The 18,984-nt window shown below is 44.7% G+C and overlaps 1 protein-coding gene across 1 annotated transcript in view; it reads right to left on the reverse strand.

The window, feature by feature from the left end:
* Positions 1 to 249: 249 nt before the first annotated feature.
* The window catches only part of xpr1a (xenotropic and polytropic retrovirus receptor 1a), a 71,769-nt gene continuing 53,034 nt past the window's right edge, over positions 250 to 18,984 (reverse strand). The window contains exons 4-15 of the mRNA XM_080831772.1: positions 18,954 to 18,984; positions 18,326 to 18,475; positions 17,805 to 17,888; positions 17,268 to 17,349; positions 16,678 to 16,871; positions 16,056 to 16,235; positions 12,678 to 12,846; positions 10,777 to 10,971; positions 5,475 to 5,641; positions 4,779 to 4,918; positions 2,645 to 2,866; positions 250 to 1,925 (exon numbers count right to left, since the gene is read on the reverse strand). The exon at positions 18,954 to 18,984 is cut by the window's right edge and continues 190 nt beyond it. Of these exons, the coding sequence (XP_080687898.1) occupies positions 1,868 to 1,925; positions 2,645 to 2,866; positions 4,779 to 4,918; positions 5,475 to 5,641; positions 10,777 to 10,971; positions 12,678 to 12,846; positions 16,056 to 16,235; positions 16,678 to 16,871; positions 17,268 to 17,349; positions 17,805 to 17,888; positions 18,326 to 18,475; positions 18,954 to 18,984 (1,672 nt within the window). The 3' untranslated portion in view covers positions 250 to 1,867. The remainder of the gene's footprint in view (positions 1,926 to 2,644; positions 2,867 to 4,778; positions 4,919 to 5,474; positions 5,642 to 10,776; positions 10,972 to 12,677; positions 12,847 to 16,055; positions 16,236 to 16,677; positions 16,872 to 17,267; positions 17,350 to 17,804; positions 17,889 to 18,325; positions 18,476 to 18,953) is intronic.

Consider the following 18,984-nt stretch of genomic DNA (forward strand, 5'->3'; position numbering starts at 1 on the left):
TTTGAATATCTGAAAAACCCCAGCTCCACTCCGTTCCTGTCCTAATAAATAGCATTATAGGAGGATTTTGTTTTCAACATAAGCATAAAAACCAGTACAGGAGAACAACTACGCCAAAGTGGTGCCAGACCTATATCAAGGTCTTACCCATGGCTACAGTGCGGTTAGTATGTCATTTCCTGTTTTGTATTGGAAAATCTGTGTCTCTTTACAAGTGTAACCCCCCCCCCCCCCCCTGGTATGAAATGCGCCGTACAAATAAAGTTTGATTTCGATTTGATACAGTAAACGCAATCCTAGTTGGTCCCCACAATTTAATTCAGTTTTCAATTAAATTTGGTTGGTGTGGCACCATTACCAAATATCTCCATGGCCTCACTTGCCCTTGCCTTGGGCCAGACACAGCAATGAGCTCGCATGTGAGAAGGTGCTTTCCGCGGCTGTGATATTATGAGATCTATGGACAGCCATGATGAGATTATGGGAAGTGTCACATTCTTTTCTTACTTCATGGACACAGTGTGAACACCCAGGGTTAAAGTTTTGGATATGCAGAGGAGCATTGGAGAATTTGATAGACAGAGCATTGTCCACTTTATAAATGTTGTCATCCTAAGCACATTCTCAGCCCAATCAATCTATAAAACTGTATTTTAGTAATATGTTGCCACTGGCAACAGTCTCCACTGTAACAGGACACTGCCATTAAGCCCAAATATACATATGAACAACCTTCACAGCTTTACATCATACTCTGATCCTGACAACATACAGCTCAGAAAGGGCCCAATGTAAAGCTTAGAAAGAGAACACAAGTTCTGCTCTCCATCTGTGTTAAAGTCTGAGGCTGAGGTTCACACTGAGGTTCACACCAAGGTTCACATTGAGGTTCACACTGAGGTTCACACTGTCATAAACAATAAATAACACAAAATATGATTAGAAATGATATTGATGCATAACAATGAAAGCAAACTAAATATATAAGAAGACGTTCACCACCCCTGCAGTGGAAAAGCCTTCAAGAGTCTTTTTTTTTCAACATTTCCCACAAGTACACCCGGGAACATGAACAGCTTAATGAGAAAACATATACAAACTGTGTTATACCTGTACACTCTGTGTTGAGTTTAACAGAACTACCCAGCTCCCTCGCTCGCTCGCCATTTAGGTTTCAAATCTATTGACTTTTTCAGTCTTCCCTCTGCAAGTCCTAATAAAGGTTTGTAAACAGTCATTTAGTTATTTCTGGATTTTGATAAATGCATCTTCAATAAAAATGTCATGACAAATAAATATACAAACACAAAAGTATTAACATAGAAAGAGAGAAAACATGATTTAAAAAGTCTGATTAAAAAATACTTGGAGAAAAATCCCAAGAAGTGCCAGTGTGTGCATAATGTCTAAAAAAAAGTGTGTGTCATAACTTGTGTCTGCAGGCATATTATTTGACAGTAGATATGACCCGATATGTCCAGATATCATGGAGTTGTGCTTCAGTTGGTCTGCTTTCTCCTCTGTCCCTAGGTTAGCGTGTATGGATGGATTTGTCTGTGAATGCAAGGGGGTGTTGTGTGTGTGACAGAGAGAGAGAGAGAGAGGGAGGAGGAGAGAGAGATGTATCTGTGTTTATGTTCATCTGTGTGTCTGACTGTTATATATGTGTGTGTGTGTGTGTGTGTGTGTGTATGTGTGTGTGTGTGTGTGTGTGTGTCTGTGTGTGTGTGTGTCTGTGTGTCTGTGTGTGTATGAGTCCAGGAGGAGGTCATGTGTGATGAGGCAGCTCTGTGATGGACAGGTGGATGGTACAGGAGAGAGAGGATGAGTTTCCTGACACGGACGCGGCGGTGACGGCGGCAGTCGCTCAGCTGAAGGCTTCATCATCCGTGTCCTCGATGAGAACCTTGGTGTCCTTCTTGGACCTGTGGGAAAGCAGGGAACATGGAGGAGAGAAGCAGAGGAGAAGAATTACATAATCAGACGGTCTAAGTCAGGATTGCGGTGGCAATGTTGTTACAATATTCAGTGTGTGTGTGAGCAAAGCCCAATCTGTCAGCTCTGATGCCAGTCCCAGGCTTATGCTGGCTGATAAACAGTGTGTTGGAGTGCAGGAGAGGAGGAAGAGGGAGAGAGAGAAAGACAAACATAGATAGAAAAACAGATAGATAGATAGATAGATAGAGGGAGAGAGAGAGAGAATAACAAACAGATAGATAGACAGATAGATAGAGGGAGAAAGAAAGACAAACATAGATAGATAGACAGATAGATAGAGGGAGATAGAGAAGAACAAACATAGATGGATAGAGAGATAGATAGATAAAGAGAGAGGGATAGAGAGAATGACAATGACAATGAGAAAGATAAAGAGGGGGATCTAAGGATGGCATTGTAGAGCTAAAGAGAGAGAGCAGGAAGGAGAGAGAGAGAAAGGGAGAGAGATGGCCTCAAAATTGGGAGGAGAGGAGGGTTCAGAGAGAGAGAAACAGAAAGTGAGAGAAAGAGAGAGAGAAAGACATAGGGAGATGGCCTTGTACTGGGAGGAGAGCAGGGGTGAGAGAGAAGAGCAAAAGAGAGAAAGAGAGGGAGAGATAGAGAGAGGGAGAGGGAGAGAGAAAGAGAGCGATAGATGGCCTCGTACTGGGAGGAGAGCAGGGGTCGGCGCAGAGAGAGGCTGTAGCTGCGCTTCCAGGTCTTCTTGCCCAGGCGGTTCTTCACTCCATCGTCCTGGTCCATCATCTGCTCCAGCAGCGTCTGGTCGTCGGCGTTGAGCGGCGCCACGGAGATGTCCCGCACCGCACGGAACTCACCACAGTTATTCAGGTGCTCGTTCTCCAGGCGGAAGAAGTTCCACACAAAGCGCCTGAGAGCCACAGAGGACCGGACCATTAAATGCATATATACAACTGGACTCAGTACACTCCTGTGCAAGATCACTTCAATGCAGTATACAACTGGAGTGAGTACACTCCTGTGCAATATCACTTAAATGTCATAAGATTTTGAATCGGATCACCTAACAGTAATTGTATTACTATGTTGAACAGTAGGGTATTTGTAGGGTCTCGTGTTGAATTAAAAACAAACAGTTTAGATTTACTACATTAAAACTACAGGCCCCACAGTAGGAACTCAATGTAAACAAAAGTTAGTACACTTTTCATTACTGAGATTTAAATATTTAATTATTTCAATACGTCGTTTATCCACTTTTATTTCTGAATGCGACTCATGCCTCCTCGACGTGGAGTATACCAATGTTAGACACATTTCTGGGGAGATGTTCTGCTATTCTTCTGAGACAATCTTTTCAGCTGCACTTTGCTGGAGGGGTTGTGTTGCTCTACCTTTCTCTTTAAAATACCCAACTGGATTCAAGTCAGGTGACATTCTTGGCCAGATTATAGTTTTTTCTTCTTTATAATGTCTTGCGCTATTTTAGCTATTTTTGTGCTTTGAATCGTTATCAATGCTGGAATATTCCCCGTCTGCCTGGGAGTCAGCCAGTATTTTGGTGTATCCACAAACATTTATGGTGCCATCTTTAAATGTCATCTCCTCAACACTATTTGCACTCATGCGGCGCCATATCATCACACTACCCGCTCTTCACTGTCAGGACTATGCATTCACTGTGGTAGTCCTGGCCAGGTATACGCCAAACACGCTGGACCGGATCTGAGCCGAGCAAATGTATTTTGGTCTCATCTGATCAAAGAATTTGCTCCCAATATTCATCACGCTTCTTTTCATGTTCTTTAGCACTTTAATCTCGAAGAGTGCTGAAGAGCAAGCAAGGGTATTTTTTCTTGGATGCTGTCCATAGAGGTTGAGTGTATGCAATGTCCTTCACAATGTCTGAGCTCTCCCAGAAGCACATGTTTCCATTGATAACCCCTGTGCCAAGCCTAAAGCACTTGCTTGTCAGTTTTTAAGAGCTATACTGTGCATGTAGCGCCCTGTCTCTGGCGACATTTTAGGAGAATGGCCTCTGCAGCTCTGATCAGTGGTTCTATGGCTCATTCTGTACCTCCTGATTACTGCTGCAACTGTGTTTCGACTGATTTCTTTAATTGGTCACCGATCTTCCTGTATCCTTGTCTCACAATCTGATTTTTCAATTCCTCTGGTTATTCGTTTCCACGATGCAGACATGCAGATAGACACAGACCATATATCACAGAAGAGTCAATTTAGTTTAAACGATCACAGGTTTTGCATTGTGTTTGTGCTCTAAGGCCTGTATTTTAATGTATTTGCTGTTGATTGTTGAAATACTCTTATTGTCAACTTTTGTGAATCTGTGCAATTATTGAGAGGTAATACAGTTTTGAATGGTTTGACATTGAAGTGACACTGCACAGGAGTATACTCACAGATTTCTGCCAATATTAGCCCCTTACTGGACCGCTGTCCCTGCTCAGGGCACAGTAGTCAGAGAGGAGAGTATGGCTTCATCACAGCCTTCAGTCTGGGGCTGGGTCTGTGAGGATGGTTCTGTGTGTATGGGCTTGGGTTGGCTCTGTGAGGGTGGTTCTGTGTGTATGGGCCTGGGTTGGCTCTGTGAGGGTGGTTCTGTGTGTATGGGCCTGGGTTGGGTCTGTGAGGATGGTTCTGTGTATATGGACCTGGGTTGGCTCTGTGAGGGTGGTTCTGTGTGTATGGGCCTGGGCTGGGTCTTTGAGGGTGGTTCTGTGTTTATAGGCCTGGGTTGGGTCTGTGAGGGTGTGTCTGTGGTTATGGGCCTGGGTCAGGTCTGTGAGGGTGATCCTCACCTGAAGACTTCCAGAGGTGCCAGTAGAGTGGCCAGGATGTCGGAGATGGAGTGGTAGGGTGTCATGGTGGACAGAGACAGCTGCAGGGTCCAGGCGAAGCGCAGAAGCACGTCCTCTATGATGGCGCAGTAGTAGTAGGCCTGGGCGGACGGACAAGCAGATTAAAACAGGATTATACAGCTTTTACCCTGGCCTGCAGTGAATTTAAAAGATTCTACCCTGACTTGCTGCGGATTTCAAAGCTTTTACCCTGACCTGCAGTGAATTTAAAAGCTTTTTCCCTGACCTGCAGTATATCAAAGCTTTTTCCCTAACCTGCAGTGAAAGACAAAGTTTTTACCCTAACCTGCAGTGAAAGACAAAGCTTTTACCCTGACCTGCAGCAAATTTAAAAACTTTTACCCTGACCCTGCAGCAAATTGAAAAGCTTTTTTCCTGACCTGCACTGAATTTAAAAGCTTTGACCCTGACCTGCAGTGAATGTCAAAGCAAGGTAGGCCATATTTCTTTTTATAAGAAATTACTATCATAAAACACCTCTTTAGTTTAACCACAGTCTTGTCACAATGCCAGGTAATTGTCTTTGAGGTTATTTTCAAGTCCAGTAGTTTATGGGCGTACTCTTTTATACAGTACTTCCCATTCAGTCTCATAGATTGAAAATCAAACCCTATCCAGAAAAGTGGTGACTCTCACTTTCTGTGGGTAGACGATCTCCTCCCTGAGGAACGTGTTTTCCCCGGCGGTGCGGTCGAACAGGCCCCAGTCCATCTTCAGGTCCCAGATGAGAGTGTAGAGGGAGCTCACGGTGGAGAAGACGATCAGCAGGTAGAAGAAGACGTCTGCGTCATCATGGCTTTGTTCTGTAGGGAGAAATCAAAACATGGGAGATGAAGAGAAGAGTGAAATGTACCAATACAAAGCCAGTAATAGTGCAGAAAAAAACTATTCCTGGGTTTCAATAAAGCATGTTAGCATGGTTCTTTACAGGGGAAATAGTCATTATAAAATGCAAAAGTGAAGACGGAGTTACTGTGCTATCAAGGAAAAGGGGAACACTACAAAACTGAAAATTAACTGCAGTTGTTCCTCTTTCTTCCAGCAGAGGGAGCCCTATTCTCAACAGCTTTCTATGAGATGTTTGAGAGGGGTTCATGCTCTAGTGAACACACACTATCGTCTGACTCATTACATCTCATGATATAGACTCATATCCCATAAGATGTCTAATTATGTCACACTATTCTCTCATTGGCTCTGACTAGGCATATCTTGACTCCACACATCCTGTACTGTGACGTAGGGACTGGACTATGTGGGATTCTCAAACGCATAACCCCAATCTCCTTTCAATAAGTTAATGTGAAAACTTTACCGGATGTCTGTAAATGGATCGCGTACATTTTTCTCCAGATAAAATGTACGTGTGTGTTTAAATTAATGTGTGTTTCAGAAACTGAGCAGCTTCAGAGTCATCATTTCCAACATTTCTCACCTCACACACATTCCCTGAAACTCCACACAATATCACCTCCCATGTATGCACAATACTGCATAGGCCACATGTAGTATGTGTCAGCCAAACCCAAACACATCCAGTTAAAATAGTGTGCATGAGTGACTGGTCCCTTCTCTAGTGCACAGTGCTGCTGCATAGCTGTCCAGTCTCATGATCTTTTCCATGCGTACACAAGCCTCCATGGAAAGTGACAGTCAGTGACATTGCAATAGGAATCAAATATCCAGTCAATACCAGCTGATTAACCACAGAGAGCTCTCAACAAGACAAGGTCATGACTGGTAGCACGCAAAGAATGTCTTTACAACAATGACAGTACCCGTAAAACACACACACACACACACACACAGAGGCTAGCACATTCGGATGCTAGCACAGAGGGTCTCACACAGGCTAACAGACACACACACACCCACACACACACACACACCGTACACACACACACCGTACACACACACACACACACACACACACACACACACCCACACACACACACACACACACACAGAAGCTCTCACACAACACAGTGGACACAGGTACCCTGCTGTCTGCTTCAGCTTTCTGCCCACCCTCACACAGACATTTGCGGCCTACTTAAACTGGGGCTTGCTCTCGGCAGAAAGAGGTAGTCTACGGCGTTGGGCTGATGTATGGTTTTATGATGCCTCTCTTGTTTATTGACAGCTATAAAAGGCCAGGACACAAACCCTTTTGTCTGTTTAACACAAGTAACACAAGTTGTTCTTGTTTTGCTGCTCATGTTGCAGTGACTTCTGTCGTCCCATCTGGCATGACTGAGGACCGTACAGTACAGGGAAACAAACCACTCTGGGTTTCTACAGCTTGATTCAGTCCAGTCTGGTGTTCTTTTAGCCAATGTGGATGTAGGATTAGATGAGAGGATAGATGAAATAGACATGAACACACACATACACCTACGCACACGGGCACAAGCACCTATACACACACACACACACACAAAAGCAAACACACACAAACAAAAGCAAATCTAGATATGCAGACAGGTCATTTTTCACTGAGAAGACAATTGCCTGGCATTTGTCTGTCCTGGTATACGCCTCTCACCTAAGGAGGCCTGTATGAGTGTGTGAGGTGTGTATCAGTGTGTGAGGTGTGTATCAGTGTGTGAGATGATTACGGTGTCCTCACACCACCTTTACCCCCCTCCTCTCCGCTCTGGCATGGCAGCTAACCTGCTGTAGGTTACACACTTACATCTACTCTTCATTATCCCCTTACAATAAACAGTAACAGAGTGGGACTTAATCTATACAGATATAATACTACTGCTCGTTTCCCCTCTATAGAGAAGCATGTCATATCTCTACATAGGTCTTAAGCACTATGTGATGTATTATTATGATTATGATGATTATTATTATTATTATTAATATTATTAATAAGCCTGTCATATCTGAGTGAATCCTACAGCTCATTTCTCCTCTATAGAGTTATTCAGCATTTCATATCTCGATAGAGGTCTTCAGCATGTCATATCTGAGTGAATCCTACTGCTCATTTCTCCTAATATAGAGTTCTTCAGCATGTTATATCTCTGTCAGGTCTGACGTGGGCTGTGAGAGAGCTGTTATAAAATCATCTCCAGCCAGACTGGAGCCCCTCATCACTATTCCACACGAGGCACAGGGAGCCATGTTCTAGCCGCGGGCCGGCAATTACTGATCGCTCCTGCAGGATGGCCATTTTCCTCCTCTTTCGCTCTCTTTTCCTCTCCTCCCACACTCCCCGCCTTGCTCGCTCTCTGTCTCGCTCTCTCCCACTCTCTCTCTCTCCCGCCCTTTCTTGCTGTCTTTACTTTTCATCTCACCTGTCTCTAACACAATGTCTCTTTCTTCTTTCATCTCCTTCATTAGTATTTCACCCCTACAGCTCCAGCAAAGTTTCTCACAGAAAGCTTCATCATCACTGAAAAATCTCCTCAGCAAAGAGGATTAAACGCTTCTCTTCATCCAGCTCTCTTTTTTTCTCCCTTCGCCACCAAATCAGCACTCACCAAAAAATTCAATACCACCCTGACATTTTCACACACAATGCCTCTCCTACTCAAGACCTGCAATAACTCAATTCGCTGTACACTGATAGCACAGTTTTCAGTGTGCGTATGACGTGTTTCAGATCTGCCATGTCAAGCCGTTCTGATTAAATGGAGCCCCTGTGTTAGACCCTCAGGGAATGTTTCAGAAGGGTTGACATTTAAGACCAGCAGTGTGAGTGAACTATGAAAACTCAATACAGGTGGGTAGGTATTAGTTTCATATAAATCTAAGTCTATTCAGCACCACTATCCCTCTCTAGCTCCTGCATATGTCCTTCAATATGTGGTCTCTGGTGCCTGTCTGGTTCTGACATTTAATTATAGCACACGTAAAGGCACACATGATACTAGCCCACTTGCGACTAAAACTACATCAGCTTAAATCAATGTAGAGACAAACTGAATGTTTTTTGATGTATCAAAACAAAGCTTGTAAGAGTAGCAAACCCCAATGGATCCATCTCTAAAGCAAACCAGCGCTAGATTTATTTCACCTCAACCTAGTTTGATTAGATGCAGCCCCCCCTGCCTGATACTATCTAAGTGTGAAGACAGTGTGTCGCCGGATTTGCTAATGACCTAACTAGACTCCTCCCTGTCCCTACACGTGTTCATACATGCCCACTCAGCTGCGGTCCAGACTACAGAAGCACTGCCACTGTCTGATAGGAGACTAATTTACACTGGCCTTAATGCAGACACATGAAGCCACACTTTATTTTGGTAGCGGCACTTCTTATGCTGACAAGATGACCCATTTAAGTCGGTCCTGCTTGCTTTAGCCATTTCATAGGCTAGTTAACTAATGACCCATGTTTGTTCTGAAACTGAAATATTTTGAACACATTCCGTATTTAATCTTAATGAGGAAGTGCACTGACTGAGTTTGACTGTAGTTTGAAGACGTGCCTATAGTGACAGTAAGTGCATTTACTGAGCACAGCAATGCATGTATGCAGGCCTCATGAGCAGAGATTACAGGTGTGTTATGCAACAGATATCACAGGTATGTTATGAATCAGAGATAACAGGTGTGTTATGCAGCAGAGATAACAGGTGTGTTATGCAGCAGAGAAAACAGGTGTTATGCAGCAGAGAAAACAGGTGTGTTATGCAGCATACATCACAGGTGTGTTGTGCACATCCTCTCAACCACCTCCTGGCCTACTTCACCACCATGGCGTTACTGGTTGACCTCGGCAATGAAGCAATGTGAGCAGCTTGAGCAGTGTGCAGAGATCGAACATGCCACATGATGGGGAGATTCCCTGGCCTCATTCAGTACTGATTAGCATTATAATGAGGGCCTCGTCAGGGGGATGTGCTGGGGACTCTAATCTTTGCTTCACAGACTAGCTCATACTTACTAGCCATTGTTTTGAAGGACGATGTACTCAATAATTACGCATTCTCCTCTCATCATGTTATATGTTTGTAAGCTTCGTAAGTGAAGGATCAGAAACATTTGCAAGACAGACCCATGGCAGCTGAGCCATACAAGGGTGGATTAAACAGTATGATTAGGGTAAGGCTGCTACATTGACAACAGAGGCAGGAATGGGCCATGGGCCATGTCTGGACCAACTGGCAGATGGGATTCTGCATGGAGGTCTTCCCGGATTTCCAAAAAGCCACTAAATCTTCTCTACTCAGGTAAACATGAAAAGGGAGTCCGATTACGAAAACATCTTTATTGATCTAGAAAAAAAAAAACGAATTCATGAATAATTGAAAGACATGGAGTAACATTTAGCCAGAAAGGGGCCATTTGAAGATTAAGAGCTGACATTTATGAAAATAAATAAATAAAGCTGGCTTGTCCAGGTATATAAATAATAAAAGCCGGCAGGCGGCTTGGCAGCGCCTTTGAAATATTGGCTGTGGGCCACAGGCAGTGGGAGTGGAACTACGGTGGCCCAGAGGGGCAGGGAGAGGAGCGGAGAGGAGAGGAGTGGAGTGGCGGCTGTTCAAAGTGAGCGACTCAGCTTTGGGTACTTCCTCTGTAGGTCTGCTATCAGCCAAATCAGCAGAGTTAATGGAGAATGCAGACAGATGTGTCTGGACTTCTAATGGAGGACAGGTCCTTTCATTTAAAAAAAAGATTATCTCTCTCTTTCCTTCTCTCTCCCCCCTTCTCCTCTGCAATCTTCCATTCTTTCTCCTGATTCCAGGCTTTCACTCACAAACTGACTGAATATGTGAATACCTACAGTTCCCTGGCCACACACATGTCTTACCTTTGCTCTGATGGCATACATGGACACCTGTGATCATTTAGCATTAGCATGTCTTATCTTTGGTCTGATGGCATACATGGACACCTGTGATCGTTTAGCATTAGCATGTCTTACCTTTGCTCTGATGGCATACACGGACACCTTAGGTCATTTAGCATGTCTTACCTCTGTGGGTCTTGTAAAGGGCGGCAAACGTGACGACGAAGAAGGTGGTGGAGTATTTGCCGGCGTTGGCCAGGTGAGGGAAGGCTCGCTTGGTGTCACGGTAACGGCGCAGGCACTGCACGAAGCGGAACCAGGCGGGCAAACACTGGATGATGGCGCGCAGGCCGTACGAGTACTTGTGACACACACGGTCAGCTGGGAGCCAAGAGGGAACACACATGACAGAGAGCGAGAGTTAATAACGAAAAAGAGATGAGGAATGTTTTTGACACCATCCACCATGTTGATGGCTCCATCCTGAAACATCAGTTTTGGTTTTGTCTGCTGCCCTGTCTTGTATCCCAGTAAATCACACTGTGGAGGGCTTTCTGTTTGACAAATTCTTAAGACAAGAGAGCTTTAGTGAAGCCCAAATCATTGATGTGTGCGAAACACTCAAACACCCCCAACGGAAATACCACTATTGTTTTAGTTGTTTAGTTTATTTACACATGTGGTAAATCCAGACTGTTCACCAAGATAGAAACATTCAGTTCAGAGGAGATTTTGGGCCCTCAGCCATCACTAAAAGGTCAATATTTCTTGCAATAAAACTACTGGCATCTTTGTGTGTTTGTATGTTTGCGTGTGTGAGAGAGTGTGAGTGTGAGTGTCTGTGTGTGTGTGTGTGTGTGTGTGTGTGTGTGTGTGTGTGTGTGTGTGTGTGTGTGTAAATGTGTGAGTGTGTGTGTGTGTCATCTGATGCGTTTTCCTCTAGTGCCTCGGAGTCCCCTCTGATCAGTGTGAGGGTCACCCAACTAAAACGTTTCCATTCAATTAGCCCTGTGCAGACAGACAGGCCACTGAAGAGCAGTGGAGAGGAGCAGGGAGCAGCAGGGAGGAGGGAAGACGAGGGGAGAGGAGGGGGGAGGAGCAGGGAGGAGGGGAGACGAGGGGAGAGGAGCAGGGAGCAGAAGGGAGGAGGGGAGAGGAGGGAAGGGGAAGGGAGAGAAGCAGGGAGAGCAGTAGAGGGGAGGGGAGGGGAGGGGAGCAGGGAGAGGGGGGAGAGGAGGGGAGAGCAGTGGAGAGCACCATAGTAAGGTTAATGGCCAATCTCCATCACTGCCTCCTATGAACTCTCTGAACCCAGAGGGCCCACTCCACTCCGCTCTGCCCTGCTAGCGGGTCAGCTTCAGCACCATCGGCCCATTTAACACTGCATTCACTTCCCTCCTCTGCACTGACACTCTGACCACCACCTACTCCGGACTAGACTGGCTCTGATCTGGTGCACATCGGTTGGATCTGTGCCAAAATAGCGCAGGGTCCTCTTCCAAAACAACCTGCTATCAGAGTAGTCTAGTTCACGGCTGTACAATCGCAGAAACGGCAGTACCGGGAGTAACGGCAGGTATGTCTTAAAGACACATGAGCCTAAAGGGGCACTGCAAACAACATAGTGATAACCATGTTTTAATCATGCAAATAACAGACCACATTGTTGTCTCACTAAAACAACCACTTACTGTAATGTCAAGGGGAGACTTGACTAGACTGTGTGGAGTCAGCCGCTGTAAAGATGCTATGCATTACACAAGACCACTTAAACCATTACACATAACTCATCTTAATTTAAACATTACACACATACTGTATGTAGCTGCATATAAAGCAGTAACAGCAGTGACAGAGATAGCTTTTGTGTTTGTGTGTGTGGGGTGTGTGTGTGTGTGTGTGTGTGTGTATGTGTTTGTGTGTGTGAATGTGTGTCTTTGTAAGAGATTTTATGTGTGTGTCTGTGAGAGTCATTATGCTTGATAGTGTGTGTGTGTGTGTGTGGTGTGTGTATATGTGTGTGTGTGTGTGTGGTGTGTGTATATGTGTGTGTGTGTGTGTGTGTGTGTGTGTGTGTCCATGCTTACCTGGGGTCTGGGGCAGCAGTCCACTGGGGTTGGTCCATTCTAACTCCATGCTGTAGAAGCACACCAGATACTCCAGGTCCATCAGCATCATCACCAGGGAGTTCAGCTGGTCCGCCAGCCAGAAGTCTGCAAACTCCACGCGGTGGAACGGCGCCGTGAACACACGGAACTGTGGTCAAGGAGTCACAAGGTCATAGGTTAGACATGCACCTAGCTGATGAGGCATATTTGTTTATCTACATTATAAATATAAAGATGTAGTTATCTTGCTCTTTCAATGATATTCCCATTATACGGCTCATTTACAAATCCACCTCTCAGAAATACAAATAGGCACGTTGCCTCTGAAATTAATTTCACACAATGTTCATGTAATTTCTAGCGTGACTGTATGTCTAACAGCTCAATTAAGGTGCACAATCAGGCAGAAACAGAGCCTGTGTGTGTGTGTGTGTGGGTGTATGTGTGTGTGTGTGTGTGTGAGGACAGTTGTGTTTGACAGATAAGAACAGCAGTAGTCTTGGCTCCCTTAAGGAGCTAATGAAGGCAGTGCATGTGCAAGCTAATGAGGACTCAGCTGAGGGTTGTTTGAGGCACAAGAACACACACACACACACACACACACACACACACACACGTACACACACACACACGTACACACATACACGGTCACACACACGGTCACACACACGGTCACACACACACACACACACACACACACACACACATACTTAACTGACAAACACACACACACCCACACACGCCAACCTCCCTGGTCCACACACATGCTGATCCACATATACATATCCTTTGACAGTGTTCAAAGATGTGTTAGAACACACACAGACACACACACACACACACTGTACAATCAATAGAGTTATATGGACTTGAAAGCGTGGCCAATTTTCTGGGTCAAGGGCATCTTCAAACACGCCTGCTCATCCAGAGAAAATGGCCGCTATGGATGGCTTTGTCTGGCGACCAATCGCAGTTTTGAAAAGGTAATGGAGAGGATCAAGTCCCAGATGAGTGACAGCTGAAGCTCCCAATTAGAGGACTGTGCTGGCTAATCAGTTACATCTACCACCCCTGGGTGTGTCATTGCATATGCAAACCACGTACCTACCAAACCAGGTCCAGTGAATCTTAAATGCCAATGAGGATCGATCCCATATTCAGTGCGGGTTCATTAGAGATTTTTACCTGTCAGAGACAGGCTCCCAATCCCTGCAGTGCGAGCCACATCTGATGTTCTGGATGGCATATTGGATGCATTTGATGCATTTAGTTTGGAGTGAATGAAGACAGATCAGATCTGACAACACTGAAATGTCTGTGCATCAGTAGATCAATACCTGGGCCACTATAACACTCTGTTTTGCGCAAGAGGTAGGGTGTCAACTGTGTGTGTGTTAGTGTGTTTGTGTGTGTGTGTGTGTGTGTGTAAGAGATTTTATGTGCGTGTGTGTGTGTGAGTGTGTGTGTGTGTGAGTGTGTGTGTGTGTGTGTGTGTGTGTGTGTGTGTGTGTGTGTGTGTGTGTGTGTGTGTGTGTGTTTGTGAGTGAGTGTGTGAGTGTGTGTGTGTGTGTGTGTGTGCATGTGTCTGTCCCCCTGTGTTCCTGATTCCTAGCTGCAGTCAGGGCCAATTACCGGCACCGTGTGCTGGGCTAGGCAGGCGCTGATGGATCTATCTCAGTAATGATTGCACAGTCACAGCCACTGCCTCCACAGGGACCTTCAGCATTCTATTTGCCATCACCCCACTACCCTTCGCATCTCAACCAGGGACCTTACCCCGCCTTTCACCTAAGATTCACACACACACACACACACACACACACACACACACACACACACACACACACACTCTCTCTATTTCTCTTCCTCTCTGTCTCTCTACCCTCTCCCTCTCTCATACACACACTTCTGCGCACACATACAATTCTCCAATATCAGACAAAGACATGCTGGGCAGATAGATAGATAAATGTGATCCCTGACTTCTGCAGCATAGGCACAGTGCAAGGCACATGCAGGGTTGGGCAGGGTTTAACACCATGATTTTATGCAAAGCACACTTGTTTGTACAAGTACACAATGTATACAATACACCACTGTGAGTGCTAGTATGAGATTATGAATGACTACATGAAGTTTTACCAGCGTTACTGCTAGTATGAGATTATGAATGACTACATGAATGTTAACCAGCATCAGTCTTATTATGAGATTATGAATGACTACATGAATGTTACCCAGCATTAGTCTTATTATGAGATTATGAATGACTACTAAATTAATGTTTACCAGCGTGAGTGCTAGTATGACATTATGAATATCTACTAAATTAACGTTAACCAGCGTTACTGCTAGTATGAGATTATTATTGACTACTAAATGTATGTCCAGTAGAGCACAGACAGCTGACTGTAATCTGAGGTCTGAGGCTGTTTGTGTGATCATTATTTTCAGACTTCTGGCGTCACCACAATAATGACTAATCCAACTGCACTTAAAGTGCTTAATATTCACCCACTGAAGCTTGAACACTGAAGCCAACCTTTTCATCCTGTCCTCAAAGGGAGGATATACAATTTAATTCAATTCAATTTTATTTACTTAGCGCCATAACAATACAATTGTCTCTAGGCACTTAAGGCCCTGTCAGAAGTGGGATAATCTCCTGGCCAGAAATAAAAGCACTTCAACTCTTCAAGATGAGGTAAAAAAGACAGAATTTCTCCACATTTCACATATTATTCCCGTAGCTGTTGAAGTTATTATCTTTTACATAATTTAAAGCAGGCAGAATGGGTGGGAATAGAACACAATGTCTTTTCTACGTGGTCTGAGCATAGCCTTATATGTTTTAATTGAGAAGCATTTGACCTCAAAAACTAACACATACTGTACCTTTAAGAGGACAGCTTAAAGGCCTCTGCCATTACTTCATTAAGTGTCCTCTGAACCAATAACGTTTCTTCTGTTTTGCTCCCTGCTGCATGTAAACACACTTTGCCTCTGCCAACTACATAACATGGACTGAAAAAGGTGAAAACCTATATTTTCTGGCTTTGTTCAGAACTAAACACAACCATGAGAAGAGGAGAGTCTCTTCTAAGAGCATAGCTTTATGTGAGGGGACATCCTTAGCACAATACTATGTCATTAGTACTAACACTAGTCTGCGTCATTAGCACTAACACTAGACTGTGTTGTTAGTACTTACACTAGTCTGTGTCATTAGTACTAACACTAGAACTAGACTGTGTCATTAGCACTAACACTAGTCTGTGTCTCAAGTATTAACACTAGTATTAACACAAGTGTATGTCTATGTCTAGAGAGAGTGCCGTATGAGAGTGTCTGTCTCACCAGTAGCTTGAGGAGCCAGACGCGGGACTTATAGTAGCCCGTCTTGAAGGGGTTGATGAGGAAGAGGAGCATGAAGCCGTACAGGATGAGAGGGTTGGCCTGCATGGGCAGCCCGGTGTAGTCCGAGTACAGGCAGGACAGAATGCTGATACACCACAGCACACCCAGGAGCCCAGCAATCTGGAGATACACACAGACACAGACACAGACACACACACACACACACACACACACACACACACACATAACGTACATACTTGCATTTAATACATTATCAATTAATTACATCTGGGCTTAACTCTCTTCAATAACAATTCATGACGGGTATGCTGGTAAAATGGTTCTCTCTTATGTCTTTTGATAAGCTCACATCTGAGAGCATCAATCCACATTCATTCATGATTTAACTCATGCAATCTTATAATAATGGCACCTCTTAGTCCTCTCAACTCAATGCAAATTCTAAGCTAGTGTCAAATTTCAACCACTTTCCTGCAATGTCTATAATGCCTCCAGCAAAATAACCTCCAGGCTCATAACTGCATCTCAAACTGTATGTATTTTTTAGGGTGCTCTTAGAATGGCACTCAGGAGCATCCTCCCTAAGTGTGTGGCGTCTCACCTCAAAGAGGTGCTGATGCGAGAGGTTGTTCCGGGGGTTGAGCTCGAAGATTAGCACGTGGTTGACCCCAGCCTGCCTCCAGCCGTAGGTGTTGATGCCAAGCAGGAAGAGGAACTGGATGAGCAGGAACCCGCCGCGGTACACGCGCACCAGAGGCCAGATGTTCTGGTTACTGCCGCTCAGGAACACCACACCTGCGGACGGAACAGGTCCTCCCGTTAGCAGAACTTTTATCTTACATAATTGATGGTTTCATTCACAAACACACAGAAATACAAATTGGATATAATTCTTACAGAATAATCAAACAGAATCCAAATTACTTTGTTATTACAAGGAAATCTGAAGTACCAGTTTCTGGGGAGAAATACAGTCAGGAAATTGTCAGACATTAACAGCTAATTAAATGTATTTCTGAAATTCTCAACAGGGCATATTGTAGGATATATTAAATCTGAAAGGATCTGGAAATGACTGAAATAACAAGCTTCACCATCATTGTAATTCAAAGCCAGATTTTTCATTTCCCAGAGGCAGCTATTTTACTAGCAGTTTTACTAATTATATCAGACACAGGAGGGAAGCATTACCAGTGAGGACAAAGGCCACGGCCAAGACGATGAACACGCCGCAGTACAACCCAACGCGGAAGGTAGTCCAGGCCAGAGCAGGCTGGGGGAAAACAGACCGCAGATTCACCTCTGAATGACGCCTACCATTAGCTTGCAACCCATGTCTGTATATTAGTGTGAGGATAACGAACGGTCGTATCTGGTCTCTGTGATCACAACTCGCATTAACAAGCCTTACTCTTACACTAAAACTTATGGGATAGGACATCCAGATAGTGACCACATGTTAATGTAAGGTGTAAATGAGGTAATTGCAATATGACAGGCAGCTACTGTTCTTAATGATTCTTTAACCATAGGCACACTGGAAGAACATGGTGTACAGTATAGCATGGTTTACAAGGAGCTAGGGATCTTTACTGTAGGGGCAACCACAAATCTGATCTTTGTGCCTGAATAAAAATGTCAGTCATCTAAATGGCTGTGTGCTGTTTGACATGTGGCTGTCAGCCTGCTAAATAGTTGGATAGTTGCTATGTAGGCTGGATTTCTCACCTGTGCCGCCCCTAGAGGAGGAACCCTCAGCCTCTTCATGGCCCTCTGACGATCCCCTCCCTCCAGCTCAGCCGTCACCAGGGCCTACATACACGGCACACACACGGCACACATACACAGCACAGCACACACACCCACACACACACACACACACACACACACACACACACACACACACACACACACACACACACACACACAACACACACACACACAGTCCAAAAACAATGCTTAAAATGTGAAGGAACACACCGATGTCAAGACAGTGTAATTACTCTCTTCTAAAAGTCATCTGTAGATTGCAAGATGTCACTGAAATAACACAACTTCTTCATTCTTCTTCAACTTCAAGGCTGATATAAGGTAAATTCATTGAAATAAGTATTGACAAAAAAGCTTTCCTGTACAGTCAGCTGTCAGTGACTGTTGGGGTGTCAGTGTGTGTGTCTGTGAGCACCTCCGTCTCAGTAATGAGCTCAGTCAGTGACCATTAGGGTGTCAGTGTGTGTGTCTGTGAGCACCTCTGTCTCGGTGATGAGCTGGGTGATCTTCTTGCAGGTGTAGAAGGGAGCCACCTCCACGTGTGCCACACGCCAGTCTGCCCCGCGTGGTGTCTCCAAGATCTTATCATGCTTCTTCAGGATCTTACGGAAACCTGTGAAGTTCAGGTTCTATAGGGGGAGGAATAAAACATGATTCAGAGAGATGGAGAGAGAGAGAGAGAGAGAGAGAGAGAGAAAGAGAGATAATCTCACAGAAAACTGTGGAGTTCAGGTTCAACAACATGGTAAAACACACCAAGAGCAGGAATCCCGAGAGGGAGAGATAAGGACAGAGAGAGATAGAGACAAAGACAGCAAGTAAGAAATGGATTTCAGTTACACCACCCAGAAAAGAGAGGCCAAGTAGACAAATTTACAGAGACAATGAGAGAAAGAGAGTGAGAGAGAGAGGGAGAGAGAGAGTGAGTGAGTGAGAGAGAGAGAGAGAGAGAGAGAGAGAGAGAGATGGATGGATGGTTGTTTACAGTAGTAAAGGGAGAAAAAGCTACACCAGCAGATAGAGGAAAACACTGTAAGTACCACGAGACAGACAGGAAGTGATGTAAAGCTAGAGCGCTGCTCCAGAGATACAGAGGCGTGCGCTGACCTGGTAGTTCTGCAGGAGGATGAGGCTCAGG

This window comes from Sprattus sprattus, assembly GCF_963457725.1.
Source record: "Sprattus sprattus genome assembly, chromosome: 2".
Taxonomy (NCBI): domain Eukaryota; kingdom Metazoa; phylum Chordata; class Actinopteri; order Clupeiformes; family Clupeidae; genus Sprattus; species Sprattus sprattus.